At 36.0% G+C, this 16,076-nt stretch overlaps 2 protein-coding genes across 3 annotated transcripts in view; one reads left to right on the top strand and one right to left on the bottom strand.

Moving 5' to 3' along the window:
- LOC127859477 (forkhead box protein P1-like) overlaps positions 1-7,920 on the bottom strand; it is a 45,987-nt gene extending 38,067 nt beyond the window's left edge. For both annotated transcript variants that reach the window (XR_008039410.1, XM_052396908.1), the window contains exons 1-2: positions 7,770-7,920; positions 4,667-4,907 (exon numbers count right to left, since the gene is read on the bottom strand). The gene's annotated coding sequence lies outside the window, so the exon portion shown is untranslated. The remainder of the gene's footprint in view (positions 1-4,666; positions 4,908-7,769) is intronic.
- A 4,488-nt stretch (positions 7,921-12,408) lies between these two features.
- LOC127864202 (uncharacterized) lies at positions 12,409-15,231 on the top strand. Its single transcript, XM_052403909.1, has 6 exons — positions 12,409-12,924; positions 12,958-13,479; positions 13,585-13,905; positions 13,939-14,112; positions 14,218-14,643; positions 14,749-15,231. The coding sequence occupies exons 1-6, from the start codon at positions 12,409-12,411 to the stop codon at positions 15,229-15,231; spliced, it is 2,442 nt and encodes an 813-aa protein (XP_052259869.1).
- Positions 15,232-16,076: the final 845 nt, after the last annotated feature.

Below are 16,076 nucleotides of genomic sequence, written 5' to 3'. Positions count from 1 at the left end.
TTACTTCACCATATTTTTTTATAGAGCCATGCTAAAACAAGTATTGATTTGCCTAACTGTTTATTATTTGCTATGTTCTGTTTATTTCGGCTTACAGCAATCCATACCGCTGGTATAATACTCCACTAGGGTTGGGACGATGTTTACACCAGTTTTTTACAAAATGAGGGCTATGTTTACACAGTTGTTGGTTACCAAGGTATTTGTTTACATTTTCTATTTACAAGAGGCAGCCATAGCCCAGGCAGGGAGAAAATTCTAATTGAGGCGTTGTTTATACACAGACATGAAGCATAAACACAGCTCTTCCAATTTGATGACAGTGTACATATTTACTAATTCCTCACCATACTTAAAAGCCTGCCCGCGGTGGTGCAGGTCACATAATTATAAGTCACAATCATCTCTACCAACAAGATGCTGTTGATTTGTAGCAAGTTACACTGTCATGCAAAATGCAAGCATTAACAGACGCAGGTAATATTTCAATAATCAATTTATTATTGCATTGGAATCAGTAACTGTTGCAATCAATGCTTCCAGCAGCACATTAATCCTATGTAGAACATTCATATTAGCCCACAATTACACAATCCAATATGCAGGCATCTGACATGGTTTTTAACACAGAAGTTTCCTTTTCTACAAAAGAATTGCGTCTCGCTCTGTGAACAGGGGGTTTAATGAATGTACGTTAAGTGTTGTCCCAGATTATTTTGTGCAGTTCACAAAGGCTTATCAGGGACAACAATTTCCGCCTAAACTTGATTTTTCCTAAGAAGAGCCTTTCCTGAAATGAAAATATCATAAAAGCGGAAAGTGTCGTCCCTAATTAGCCTGTGCGAACTGCACAGGCTAATCTGGGACGACATTTGACGAACATGCATTAAATCCCCTTTTCACAGATCACGGCCCAATTATATTGAAGATTACCAAGTTGCTTTTTCCACTCTTCTGGTCATATTGACTGAAATTCCTTGAATAATTGCATGATTGCGACACAACAATTCATATGTTTATACATTGAAGAAAGCTCAAAATTGTTTGCTATTTTTTTGTACTTTTTGTACAGAGGTTACATAATCAATCATGCATACTACATTATAAGCTACTTGAAATAGGGTTACAAGATGTCTCTAATCTGAATGTAATCAGACTACTGATATGGTCATCAATTTGACACTAGGAATATAAAATTTGCCTTCAGCACACCTATTGCCTACTGGGTATGTGTTAAATAGATTATTACAACAGTTTGACAAAAATAACTGGAACAAAAATGGCTTTGGTTAACCCTTTCCCACTTAGAAGCAAAGTAAAAATGGCTATGTGCAAACAGCATAAAACCAGAACAGTCTGCGAGTAACTCAAATTAAATATAACTTTCTAAGGGACTACAAATGTGTAAAAATAGGTATCTAAGTGGTAAAGGGTTAAATACGTATCAAAGTGGTAAAGGGTTAAATACGTATCTAAGTGGTAAAGGGTTAAATACGTATCTAAGTGGTAAAGTGTTAATACGTATCTAAGTGGTAACGGGTTAATTAAGTACAGGGTTATGTAAGAAATTTACTCATTAAAACACTTGGCACATATCACCAGATAATACTTTAAGTTTCATGGGATAAACTTATACACACAACAAACAGAAAATGTCTGACAAATCTATTAAAACTAAATAAGAACTGATACTGCAACTTAGAGAACATTCTAAGTTCAGCATACTTATAGTTAAATGAACTTCTAACAGTCTGCCCTCAGCACTATGTTACCTAAGGACCAATAAGGCCTATCATATGTTTTAACACCAAAAACGTAAGTAATTCAATTAAGAAGATAAAGTGTTTTAACACCTGTAAAATATATAACCTGAAGACACCCAAGCATGAACTTTTTTAATAACATCTTTTAAGATAAATATTTTTCAATTTTGTAAACTTTAATAACAGATGGCACTTTGATAATAGAGAACAACAAAAGCCACACATGAGAGGTGAGTTCTCCATCTTTTTTAGCATTTCTGTTGTGACCATTGGGTTTTCAGACACAGGAATTGTTCTGCTGATTGATGGTATAGCACTTCGTATTTCGAAGAAACAAATTCGCAGAAAAACGTTTGATGCTTATAATGATAAACAAGAGCACCGCAAAATGGGTGCCCATGCTCGGCAGCGAAAGCTTGTCAGAATTTTTTTTTTTTTTTAGAGGTCACAGTGACTTTGGCCTTTGACCTAGTGACCCAAAATTGGGTGTGGCATGTAGAACTCATCAAGTTGCATCTACATATGAAGTTATATAATTTTCCTAGTTTGAACGCAGCGAATTAGAGGAAAATTATTTTCCTTTGCATAAGAAAGTCTCCTGTAGGGGTCGCTCAGTGTATTGTTTTGGCGGGCAAATATGCTCGTGGAATAGCCATTTGGCTTTGCAATACGAACCAGAGAACACGTAAATTTTTAAAATATTTTATTGGATATAAAACATTGACAAGTTTTCTCATGAAAATGATTATCTGCATGAATATAGTCAGTTGTTGTTTTTTTGTATGTAAAAAAACTATATGAGCGTTAATTCATGTATGAGTTATGAAATCTATATCAAAATGTGAATTGTTCACATTTGTTTATTGTCATACTGTTAAAAATGTGTCATCTGGTCGTACGCATTGATACCAAAATACAAGCAGTATTTTCAATTTATATCGTTGTGTTTGTTGTTTATTTAGGAGAAGTAAAACGTATAAGGAATCAAAAGTTGTAAGTGGAAGCACTTTGATTTTACAGCCAATGTTAAGGTTTTAGCATGACGCCTATGGCGGAAGGCTGACAACAAGATGGCTAGGACAATACCTCGGGTTTTCTCCGAAAACAGCCAAGCTAAAAACGATACATTCCATCAAAAATCAGCATGAATTGGATGATAAGTGCATATTTCAACAAAATAAAAGTACTAAGAAATAAATAATGAAGGGTATTTACAATTCAAAATAAAACATCAATATTTCTAATAATGTTATTACATGTAAAATTTGTAGTTCACTGACAGATTTATGATGTAATTGTTTACAAAGCCGGATGCCACATTTTCATAAACGCTTCTTTTGCTGATCATTTCAATGACAATGGCTGCTTCTGTTCCCCATTACCAGACAATTTTAAACAGATATAACACACTATTGTAAGTGAACAACAAAAGCAAATTTTGCTATTGAATACTGTTACAGTAAGCAGGCCATAATTAACCATTTCTTTTCTGACGTCAATTAAAAACGAATAACCAAACATTTGCTCCATTTTTCTTATTGCCAAACTAAACCGGATTTTCGCTATGAGAGATTTTAAGCAAACAGCACAGGCTAATCTGGAACAACACTTAACAAAGATGCATTAAGCCCCATTTTTCCAGAATGGGCTCAAATGAAAATATGGGAGAACAACTTGTGCTAGACTGGCAAGTGATAACTGGTAACACATTGCTGTGTGGCATGACTTTGTTTTTTTATATAAATAATAACATACTTAATGGTTTTATAATGGTATAGCACAGATGTTTTCACTTAATGACTTCTGTTATTAAGTACCATTGCTATATAGTGTTTTGCTGTTTGTAGTAAACAATGGGAAAAAAAACCTTCGATTTTAACATTGATTTGTGGGTTGAAAAACTCATTTAAACTCTTTTTTTTTAACACAGAATGAAAATATTTACAATTAGTTGGTAGCAGAATGTTGTTGACAATAAAGTCATTATGAACAACTTTAACAAAATATTTATGTTTTTGTGAAACTATTAAACTATGTTTTATGAATAAATATCCATTTTTACAAAATACAACACACAAACGTGACTTTTTCAATCTAATTATACCAGGCTATAAAATTTTTAATATCTCATTTTTTCTGTCCGTAATTGCGTAGAAAAAAATTATTTCGTCAATTTATAGTAATTCAGTGCTCTAGCTAAGCCTAAATGGAAGGTCACCACACCCTTCCCTTCCAAGGCCCCATCCTGCCATTTTACTAAAAAATAAATAAATAAATATATATATTATTTTATTTGTATGGTTTGATAATAATGGGGAATATATTCTTACATTTATAAAGGAACATACAAATTAATATAATATATATATATTAAAACCGGGATCCATTCCAGATACAACCGCACGCTCAAAAGTGCCCTTTTGACAAAATACTGTGCGTTAAAAGTGCATAACTGGTAATTGTTATCTTGACCCAAACACATTGAATCCCAAATAAGGTATTTATGCATGAAGTTTCTTACACAATCTGTTCTCGAGTTAGGGAATGGCAACCAAAACTCAACGTCACCACTTCACATGCCGGCTAATTTATTACTTGAAACTTGTTTAAAATTAACGCAATTTCCAACCTAATAAGGCATTGAATCTTGTAATCTCACTCAACCCATTCCCGGTCTGCAGCGAAGTGAAAATGGCTACATGCAACCAGCAAAAAACCAGAACAGAATGCGAGTAACTCGCAGTCTGTTCAGGTTAAATACTGTTTGCAGCTCATCAGTATCTAAGGGTTGGAAACCAAGCCTTTAAAACTTGAATCAATCAAGAAAGGTCTTTAATTTAACATGATTTTCTTAAGGACTACAAACGCTTCAAAGAGGGTATCAGAGTGCCAAAAAAGATTACCGTGTTGAGCTGAGAACGGCTGCATGAGGCATGCAAGGAGAAGCTGTCGTTGTTGTAGCTGTATCTGCTGTATCTGGGAGACTATTGTCTGTTGCTGCATCCCCAGCTGCTGCAGTGTCTGCTGGGTCTGCTTCCCGTTGGTCTTCTTGTCCTGAATGAGCTGCGACTGCTGCAGCAGGTTCATCTGGAGTTGCTCGTTGAGCTGCATCAGGGCTGCCTCATGGGCCTTCTGCTGCTGTTGCTGGAAATGAGAGAACTGAACTGAGTTGTCTGAGGAGGATATGAGCTGGGTTCTGGGAAAACAGGGCTTAATACAAGTGCGTCAAGTGTTGTCACAGATTAGCAGTCTGTACAGGTTAATCTGGGATGACATTTGCTCTCTAGACTGGATTTTTGTATAGAACTGAGTTGTCTAAGGAAGAAATGTAATCTGATAGATATGTGAACCTTCTGCTGCTGTTGCTGGAAATGAGATGACTGAATTGAGTTGTCTGAGGAAGATTTGTGAACCAATGAGCCGCAGCATTCTGTGAAAACTGGGCTTAATGCTTGTGAGTAAAGTCACAGGCTAATCATTGACAACACTTGCCGCTGTTATGGACATTTTCGTTTAACCCTTTGCATGCTGGGATATTTGTCGTCTGCTAAAATGTTGTCTGCTGAATTTCTAAAATTACCATTTTCTTCAATTTTTTTCAAAGAATACTATCAGAATAGCAAACAGTTTGGATCCTGATGAGACGCCACGTTCTGTGGTGTCTCATCAGGATCCAAACTGTTTGCAAAGGCCTTTAAAATTCGGTTCCAGCACTGAAAGGGTTAACGTTTTACCACTTAGATATGTATTTTTACGAATTTGTAGATCCTCAAAAGTTACATTTTATTAAAGGCCTTTCTTACTAAATCCAAGTTTTAAAGGTTTCTGAGTTCCAACCCTTAGATACTGATGAGCAGCAAACAGCATAAAACCTGAACAGACTGTGAGTTGTGAGTTGGCTGTTCTGGTTTTATGCTGTTTGAATATAACCATTTTAACTTTGCTTCTGAGTGGGTAAGGCTTAAAGGATGTCTCTTCTAATAAGAATCCACTTTATGCTTGAGAAAAGCATTGTCTTAAAAATAATTGTCCCTAACTAGACTGTGCAGATTGCACTAACTAGACTGTGCAGATTGCACTAACTAGACTGTGCGGATTGCACTAACTAGACTGTGCAGATTGCACTAACTAGACTGTGCAGATTGCACTAACTAGACTGTGCAGATTGCACTAACTAGACTGTGCAGATTGCACATGCCCTAACTAGACTGTGCAGATTGCACATGCCAATCTTGAAAATACTTTATGCACATGAATTTAGCCTGGTTTTGGAACAGTGAAGGCCATATAATTGTTGATATATTGACGACAAATGCACTGATCCAAGATAAATCAACAACTTATATTTTCCTGAAAGTGTATTAACATACTTTATTTAGCAGCAATATTTTCTGTTATTATTTGAACCTTTAGATCTTTTCTCTTTAATTAAGAGACTTTGATAAATCTGGGATCAGAAAACGTGTGCCGATTGCAAAACATAGGGGAAATAAATTGATTTCCTTGACACATGATTACTGTGTATAACACTCATGTAAATATGACCACTTAAAATATTTCATTAATTTCTGCATCCAAGATGAACAGTTCACATTGATTTTGCAGAAAAATTGTCGGAGAACCTACTGTCTGTGTATAAGATTCTCTAGGTGCCATATATGGCCCCAAATTAACACTAACAAAGAGGCAGGATCAGTTTTGAATTTCTATTTTAATGGCCATCAGAGCAGCTTCTGACCAGACTGCCATGGTGCGCAGGCTGGACTGGGGCTACGCTGGCCTCATTTGGCATGACACCCATTTTCACATGCAGGTCTCTTATGGTCTCCTAATAATCAGAAAACATCATTAAAGTAAGGACATTCTTGCATATACGCCACGCTCTGTGAAAAGGGGGTTTAATGCTTGTGCGTAAAGTGTTTGTCCCAGATTAGTCTGTGCAGTCTGCACAGGCTAATCAGGGACGACACTTTCAGCCTAAACTGAATTTTTGCTGCAAAGAGACTTTCTTTAAAAAAATAATATCATTAAAGCGGAAAGTATCGTTAGATAAGGCTAATCTGGGACGACACTTTACGCACAAGCATTAAACCCGCTTTTCACAGAGCAAGGCCTATGTATAGCAGCTTGCATTTTGAATGTCTCTCACCTGATTGTGTCTGAAAATGTCATGATCATTTTAGAAAGGTGAAAAACAATAGTACCCATCTTCACTTGAATTTTTTTTGTTACTTGACCTTTACATTGTATTGATTTGTCAAGGCTAGTTTTAAATAATTTCCCTTAAGTTTTTATTGCTGATCGTTAACATTTAAACCATTACCACTCAGAAAAGCATTTTGACACATTTGAATTCCCTTAGAAAGTCTAAAGAAGTCCTTCCTTAATTTATATTTAAGTTTCAAAAGCTTCATTTCCAAACCTTAGATATTGATGAGCAGCAAACAGCATAAAACCTGAAAGACTGCCAGTTAATCGCAGGCTGTTCTGGTTTTATGCTGTTTGCACATAGCCTGATTTTCACTTTGCGTCTGAGTGGGAAAGGGTTAAACAACATTCCATCATCAAGGTAAATGCATATCATTTTATAAATAATAAAAGACTTTCAATCAAAGTTTTCTATTCATAAATAACCTTACATAATTCATAACGATTTTTTTGTCTAAAACCTTTCTTCCCGACATCAAAGCAGTCATTGATTTTAACAAATGTGATTGAGGAAATAGTTAAGCATTGATTTACAGTCGAAAAAGTGACTTGCATTTTGAATTTTTAAACTACACATTCTTATACATGATTATAATGATGTAAGTTCAAAATAATGACATTAACAATAACAACAGAATAAGGTAATACTTCTTTTATAAAAAAAAAGAAAAAGAAGAAAAAAAAGAAGACATACTAATCATGTTCGTAGTTGTAAATGTACAGAAAAATGACAAAAATAAAGGATTTATTATAAATCAATAATATCAAATACACATCTGAAACAAGGAAAAACTATACCCATTTATTCAACATTTTTTGTTCAACTATATTTATCCTGTTTATCATTCACACTTTTTTCATACTGATATCTAGAGATTTCAAGCGAAAATAGAGCTTTGCCCCACTGTGGCGCTGAAAAAAAGCACAGGCGGTTGTTTGTTTTTTATCCAATCTGTTGGCCTTACCTGCCAATTTCAGCTAATCTTCTTGCCACAGTTCACTTTGAGATAAAATATTGTTATAAACACAACAGATAAACAAAGTGGAAATCTCTCCCATTTGTTTATGCAACATATTAATTTCCATTTACAGCCTGAGATCATTGGATATATGGTTGTGGGGTCCGGGGGGGGTTTGGAAAAGAATTGAATTATTCAGTCTTTTCTGCAAAGGTTGAGCGTTTAAATGTCTAAACAAGCTTATTTGTTGCATTATTATATCCCTCGCCTATCATAATTTATATGTGTACACCTATGAAGGTTTCATGTTGAATTCTTATATAGTTTCTGAGATATAGCCTTAAAAAGTTTGTGACAGACGGACTGACGGACAACACCAAACTATTACTCTCCACCACTGGCAGGGGAAAAATAACAAGACTTCAATTCAATAAGACTGGAAACAAAATACATCAGCATAAAGGAGAATGGCTGTACAAAAGATTTCATGCCTGATCCCTACGTAAGTTATGAATCTGGCCAGGGAGCCAACTGGCAATCCACTGATTTCTGTTCCAGTGTTCTACTTACTGAGCTTGCCTGTCTGTATCTAAAAAACTAGTGACAATTTTTATTAAGTTTAAAGTTTGTTGTTGTTTTTCTGAACTCCTTGGGTATTCAGCAAAGGTATTGGCCAATCAGCATTAAAATAGACATTTACATGAAAACAATAATATTAAAACATGATAAAATATTATTTTCAAACAATATTTTTTTATGTATTAACTACAAAACTTATTATTAAAAGTTTGTTATTATATTTTCTAAGAATAGCATCAAATATGTATATGCTTGAAGTGAGCAACACTTTCCAAATACATTAGTCACTGTAAATATTAGATGGTTAATGCTTACATTATGCACAATGTTATACCACAAAACATGCACTGAATCAAATGTCTGCGGCTTTAGAAAATTCCTTATGTACGATCCTTGACAAAAACTTAACCCTGATTGCCAAATGATTGTATGTTACTAAGAATACATTTCATTGCAATCAGCAATTAATTCATATCTTTCAAGAGTTATCAATGTTTAGAAAAAAAACATATTATTATAATCTGTTATTTAATACTGAGTGAATGCTATGGACTAGTTATTTTCTTTTTGAATTCACTTCTTCATGACAGCATTAACAACATAATGGAGTACAGATCATATATAAAATGTTTCCTTCATAATAACTGATGACTTACTGAATAAAAGGGGGGGGCATGATTAATTAAATACTACTCAATAATCGTAAATAATTATGTATCTATTGAAAAATACAAACAACCAAATAGACCTATTGAAATGTCTGTTGAAGGTACACAAATTGGCATTAATCAAACTTCAAAACAAGGTCACTATTTTACTGGATAATAAATTTACAAGAGACTTTATCACTCAAATCAATTACTCTTATTTCTATTGCTTGAAGATAAGACTGAAAGATTACAAGCTTATGTCATAACTGCCCTATGTGGTGCAGACAGACTTGTTAACATTCAATTTAGGACCATTCACATTAGACAATTATCATAATAATTTTGCAAGTTATGTTTCATTTACAATACAAAAGCCATAATTAAAGATTAACTGCACAAATATTAACTCAATCTTATATGCCAGTTCAGTATTGCTTTAGAAAGCAAATGAACGTGGGTTTCTTTCAGGTAGGGTGAGAATTTACTATTATTTGATTCAAAGTCTGGCCAGAAAAATGTCACAGGAGGAGGCAGCAAAGGAACAATATTTTTCATTTTGTATTCCAACACTTATTAAATTATCATGAGCAAAAATGATGTGGCTCCATGTGTAACATAATTACTGTGAAACCATTTATTTTCGACAGCACAAAATTTCGTCATTTTTATAAAAATGACGATTTCGTCAGCACTTAAATTCGCCGATTTTTTATTTTGAATTAAAAAAAAATGCGTCAGTCAATATCCGATTTTGTGTGTAATACATATTCGCGATCAATCGCAGTTGCGAAAAATCGTGGTACGAATGCGGGAATACACTTGAGAACCACTGCAGGAGGTGGGGCCTGTTTGTCACATGCCAATTAAATAGTCTTTTGTTATCAAGGGACAGTAATGGACCCTCTTAATGTATGCCATTCACACGTTCATTTTTATGATTAGCGGACAAGTGGGATCGAATAACCGTTAACGAGTGTTTGTAACAACGAAGCCAATTGCCAATTAGTCTTATTCTATCAAATAGCAAAATCAAACTAGTCACTTTTGTTTATTTTCTTGGGTATGTGTTCTAGTTGGTATGATTTTTATTAAAATGCTGTCAATAACGTTTAAAAACTGTTTGTGTTATACGAAAGAGGTTCCAGATTGTTAAGTGTTTTTATTTTCAAATAAAATGCTTTTTTATTCTGATATCAACATTAAAATTATAAACTATGTGTGTGTTTGTTCTTAAAAACTAAACTACCGGTATATAAATCAATAATGTCAATAATTCAAAAATAAATAAATTGATACATATAAAATAGTAATAAGTGTGGTTAAACGCAAACAATCAAACAACAAACAGCAATTAAAATATTCTTTATTAATTTGTGATAAATACGCATGTTGATCACACATCGTCATCTTTTCATTTGGTTTATTGTCTTTCGTCGGCATTTGCTGCGTGATGGCTAATATGCAACACCCCTGAAAAACACAATGCACCTAATGGGTAATAAAGTTATAAACAATTAGCGCTAATTCATTACCATTCTACATAAACGAAGTCAACGCATTCGATACAGCTGTACTGCACACGCGTTTTAAAGAAGTGTAACGTGTCAGTTAAGTACCTTGTGTAATCAACATCCCTTTGTGTCAAAACCGGATCAATCTTGATTACGAAACAGCAGTGAATGTGTGCATGGATTATGTTGGAATTTAATGCCTCATGTCTACGGTAAAGTTTTAAAATATTGTTCAACTTAGTGTTTGTTTTTGTTCAAACATAGAGCATAATTGTTCGTTAGGATCTTAAATTCGCCGATCGGTCGACTGACGAAATTTATGAAAATTAATGCCTGACGATTAATAATGGTTTCACAGTATAAGCATTCACGGTGTTGGGTTATCTTCTAAAAATAGAGCTCATAACACTTTCCACCTAAATTTGATTATTGCTAAGAGATAATGACTAATTCGTTAAATGAAAAATATCATAAAAGTGTTGTCCCTGATTAGCCTGTGCAGTCTGCATTAAACCCCTTTTTCACAGAGCAAGGCCCAAATGTTGTCATGCAATCAATTTTCTTAAGAATGGCTTGACGAAATCTAAAGAAAACATTTCCGCCGAAATTATTCAAAATTTGACATCAATAAAATTAATGTCATGATAAACAACATAAATTTATGACGTACAAGACCATCAATTTATGGGCTAATTAATTAAGCATACAAAAATAATACCATAATCTTTACAAAACACCGGCAAAGCCTTGATTTCTATGACAAGGTACTCTTCTTAAAAATGACCTCTTCGCAATACATCATAGAAGCTTCCGAATGTAGAAGAAACAAACACCAAATTTTTGCTTACAATGCAGGTGACAATTCTGATAGACACCTCATTTGCTTACCATGCAGGTGACATCTGATAGACACATAATTGCAATGAATTATTCATTCTTAAGACATAAACTCGAATGATGAACTACCTACGAGACACCGTCCGTGTGCTATAAACATTTCCATAACCCTTTGCATGCTGGGAAATTTGTAGTCTGCTAAAATGTCGTCTGCTGAATTTCTAAAATTAGCATTTTCTTCGATTTTTTTCAAAGAATACTATCAGAAAAGCAAACAGTTTGGATCATGATGAGACGCCACGTTTTGTGGCAATCTCATCTGGATCCAAACTGATTGCAAAGGCCTTCCAAATTCGGTTCCAGCACTGAAAGAGTTAAAACTGTAAGACATCTTGGTCACTTCTTGAGGTTGCTAACTTTCAAAAGTTACCCCTGGTTTGGGCAAAAATCAGTTACATTTGTTTAATGTTGGCACAGGCTAATCAGAGACGATACTTTCCACCTAAAATGGATCTTCGTTTGGAAGAGACCTCCATTATACAAAATATCCCACAAAAACAAAAAGTTTTGTCCCGGAAAAGCCTGTGCAGACACTTTACCGACATGCAATTGCCCAGTTTTCTCAGAATGAGTCTCAATTTATAACCATTACATATTTTGTAAACTTTATATGCTCAATGAGGCTGGAGTATCTAAGTGGTAAAAGGATAATGCTTGTACATAAAGAATTTTCCTGCTTTAGCCTGCAGAGTGTGCGCAGGTTATTCAGGTAACACTTAACGTCTAACTGTTTTTTTCGCTAAAGAAGAGACTTCCTTTACAAACAAAAAATACAATACAATAGGAAAGTTTTGTCCCTGATAAGCCTTTGCAGACTGTACTGAGGCTGATATCAGACAACATGCAGACTGTACTGAGGCTGATATCAGACAACATGCAGACTGTACTGAGGCTGATATCAGACAACATGCAGACTGTACTGAGGCTGATATCAGACAACACTTTGCAGACTGTACTGAGGCTGATATCAGACAACATGCAGACTGTACTGATGTTGATATCAGACAACACTTTGCAGACTGTACTGAGGCTGATATCAGACAACATGCAGACTGTACAGAGGCTGATATCAGACAACATGCAGACTGTACTGAGGCTGATATCAGACAACATGCAGACTGTACTGAGGTTGATATCAGACAACACTTTGCAGACTGTACTGAGGCTGATATCAGACAACATGCAGACTGTACTGAGGCTGATATCAGACAACATGCAGACTGTACTGAGGCTGATATCAGACAACATGCAGACTGTACTGAGGCTGATATCAGACAACATGCAGACTGTACTGAGGCTGATATCGGACAACATGCAGACTGTACTGAGGCTGATATCAGACAACACTTTGCAGACTGTACTGAGGCTGATATAAGACAACACTTTGCAGACTGTACTGAGGCTGATATCAGACAACACTTTGCAGACTGTACTGAGGCTGATATCAGACAACATGCAGACTGTACTGAGGCTGATATCAGACAACACTTTGCAGACTGTACTGAGACTGATATCAGACAACACTTTGCAGACTGTACTGAGGCTGATATCAGACAACACTTTGCAGACTGTACTGAGGCTGATATCAGACAACATGCAGACTGTACTGAGGCTGATATCAGACAACATGCAGACTGTACTGAGGCTGATATCAGACAACACTTTGCAGACTGTACTGAGGCTGATATCAGACAACACTTTGCAGACTGTACTGAGGCTGATATCAGACAACACTTTGCAGACTGTACTGAGGCTGATATCAGACAACATGCAGACTGTACTGAGGCTGATATCAGACAACATGCAGACTGTACTGAGGCTGATATCAGACAACACTTTGCAGACTGTACTGAGGCTGATATCAGACAACATGCAGACTGTACTGAGGCTGATATCAGACAACATGCAGACTGTACTGAGGCTGATATCAAACAACACTTTGCATACTGTACTGAGGTTGATATCAGACAACACTTTGCTGACTGTACTGAGGCTGATATAAGACAACACTTTGCAGACTGTACTGAGGCTGATATCAGACAACACTTTGCAGATTATACTGAGGCTGATATCAGACAACACTTTGCAGACTGTACTGAGGCTGATATCAGACAACATGCAGACTGTACTGAGGCTGATATCAGACAACACTTTGCAGACTGTACTGAGGCTGATATCAGACAACACTTTGCAGACTGTACTGAGGCTGATATCAGACAACACTTTGCAGACTGTACTGAGGCTGATATCAGACAACATGCAGACTGTACTGAGGCTGATATCAGACAACACTTTGCAGACTGTACTGAGGCTGATATCAGACAACACTTTGCAGACTGTACTGAGGCTGATATAAGACAACACTTTGCAGACTGTACTGAGGCTGATATCAGACAACACTTTGCAGACTGTCCTGAGGCTGATATCAGACAACATGCAGACTGTACTGAGGCTGATATCAGACAACATGCAGACTGTACTGAGGCTGATATCAGACAACACTTTGCAGACTGTACTGAGGCTGATATCAGACAACATGCAGACTGTACTGAGGCTGATATCAAACAACACTTTGCATACTGTACTGAGGTTGATATCAGACAACACTTTGCAGACTGTACTGAGGCTGATATAAGACAACACTTTGCAGACTGTACTGAGGCTGATATCAGACAACACTTTGCAGATTGTACTGAGGCTGATATCAGACAACACTTTCCAGACTGTACTGAGGCTGATATCAGACAACACTTTGCAGACTGTACTGAGGCTGATATCAGACAACACTTTGCAGACTGTACTGAGGCTGATATCAGACAACACTTTGCAGACTGTACTGAGGCTGATATCAGACAACACTTTGCAGACTGTACTGAGGCTGATACAAGACAACACTTTGCAGACTGTACTGAGGCTGATATCAGACAACACTTTGCAGACTGTACTGAGGCTGATATCAGACAACATGCAGACTGTACTGAGGCTGATATCAGACAACATGCAGACTGTACTGAGGCTGATATCAGACAACACTTTGCAGACTGTACTGAGGCTGATATCAGACAACATGCAGACTGTACTGAGGCTGATATCAAACAACACTTTGCATACTGTACTGAGGTTGATATCAGACAACACTTTGCTGACTGTACTGAGGCTGATATAAGACAACACTTTGCAGACTGTACTGAGGCTGATATCAGACAACACTTTGCAGATTGTACTGAGGCTGATATCAGACAACACTTTCCAGACTGTACTGAGGCTGATATCAGACAACACTTTGCAGACTGTACTGACGCTGATATCAGACAACACTTTGCAGACTGTACTGAGGCTGATATCAGACAACACTTTGCAGACTGTACTGAGGCTGATATCAGACAACACTTTGCAGACTGTACTGAGGCTGATATCAGACAACACTTTGCAGACTGTACTGAGGCTGATATCAGACAACATGCAGACTGTACTGAGGCTGATAACAGACAACACTTTGCAGACTGTACTGAGGCTGATATCAGACAACACTTTGCAGACTGTACTGAGGCTGATATCAGACAACATGCAGACTGTACTGAGGCTGATATCAGACAACACTTTGCAGACTGTACTGAGGCTGATAACAGACAACACTTTGCAGACTGTACTGAGGCTGATATAAGACAACACTTTGCAGACTGTACTGAGGCTGATATCAGACAACACTTTGCAGACTGTACTGAGGCTGATATCAGACAACACTTTGCAGACTGTACTGAGGCTGATGTCAGACAACACTTTTCCACATATTTAGCCCCATTTTCAAACAGTTTTGCTTCAATTTTTCTTTTTGCAAGACAAATGTATTTTTTGATTTTATGAAATCATTTCATTCATTAAAGTTAGTATTTCTTTCACTGCCCATTAAAGTACAAAGCAAATACCAAAAATGATGTGAGAAAAAGACTGCATTCAAATTTTACTTGAGTACTCCAAACAAACTGTTGAACCAAATAATGACAGTGTTGTTTGGTACATATTTTCTCAAATCAGAATATTGTCAAGTCGCTATGGGCGAGGCTAGGCGCTGCAGATGGCAAGGTACATAATATAATGTCTATTTGGATTTTCAATCAGGAAATCATAAAAGGAAGAAGAATGATCTTTACCTTAGCATTCATAACCTCAGACAGAAATAAAATCAAGATGTTTCAAAAGTATAAATATTACAGTATTCAGAAAAAAGTTTATGTCTGAAAAACATGAAAACAACACAACACAAAGTAATTTGTTTCCCAGACATATGTCAAGCACTTCTCCAGAAGAAAAAAAGCAAACAAAATATGTTTGAACAAATTACCTAATCAGCTATTTATTTATTCTAAAATAACATCCCTCAGGATTGAATCTAAGATTACATGCCTGCTCCAATATTAGGTTACCAGAGAGGATGCTGTTTAGACAGTTTTTAAACATAAATAAAATGCTTCAGCATGACTTTCTGGCAAGCAGTTATGTTTTTTTTGC

This window comes from Dreissena polymorpha, chromosome 1, assembly GCF_020536995.1.
Source record: "Dreissena polymorpha isolate Duluth1 chromosome 1, UMN_Dpol_1.0, whole genome shotgun sequence".
In the NCBI taxonomy this organism is placed as follows: Eukaryota; Metazoa; Mollusca; class Bivalvia; order Myida; family Dreissenidae; genus Dreissena; species Dreissena polymorpha.
Note: the sequence above shows the minus strand (reverse complement) of the source record. Positions and strands in the feature narration are given on the sequence as shown.

What these genes read in the sequence shown, in the direction of transcription:
- LOC127864202 (XM_052403909.1), top strand. Translation starts at nt 12,409, where the DNA reads ATGCAGACTGTACTGAGGCTGATATCAGACAACATGCAGACTGTACTG. An exon ending in CAGACAACACTTTGCAGACT is followed by an intron (nt 12,925 to 12,957) that starts GTACTGAGGCTG and finishes AACACTTTGCAG; the next exon opens with ACTGTACTGAGGCTGATATC. An exon ending in TATCAGACAACATGCAGACT is followed by an intron (nt 13,480 to 13,584) that starts GTACTGAGGCTG and finishes AACACTTTGCAG; the next exon opens with ACTGTACTGAGGCTGATATC.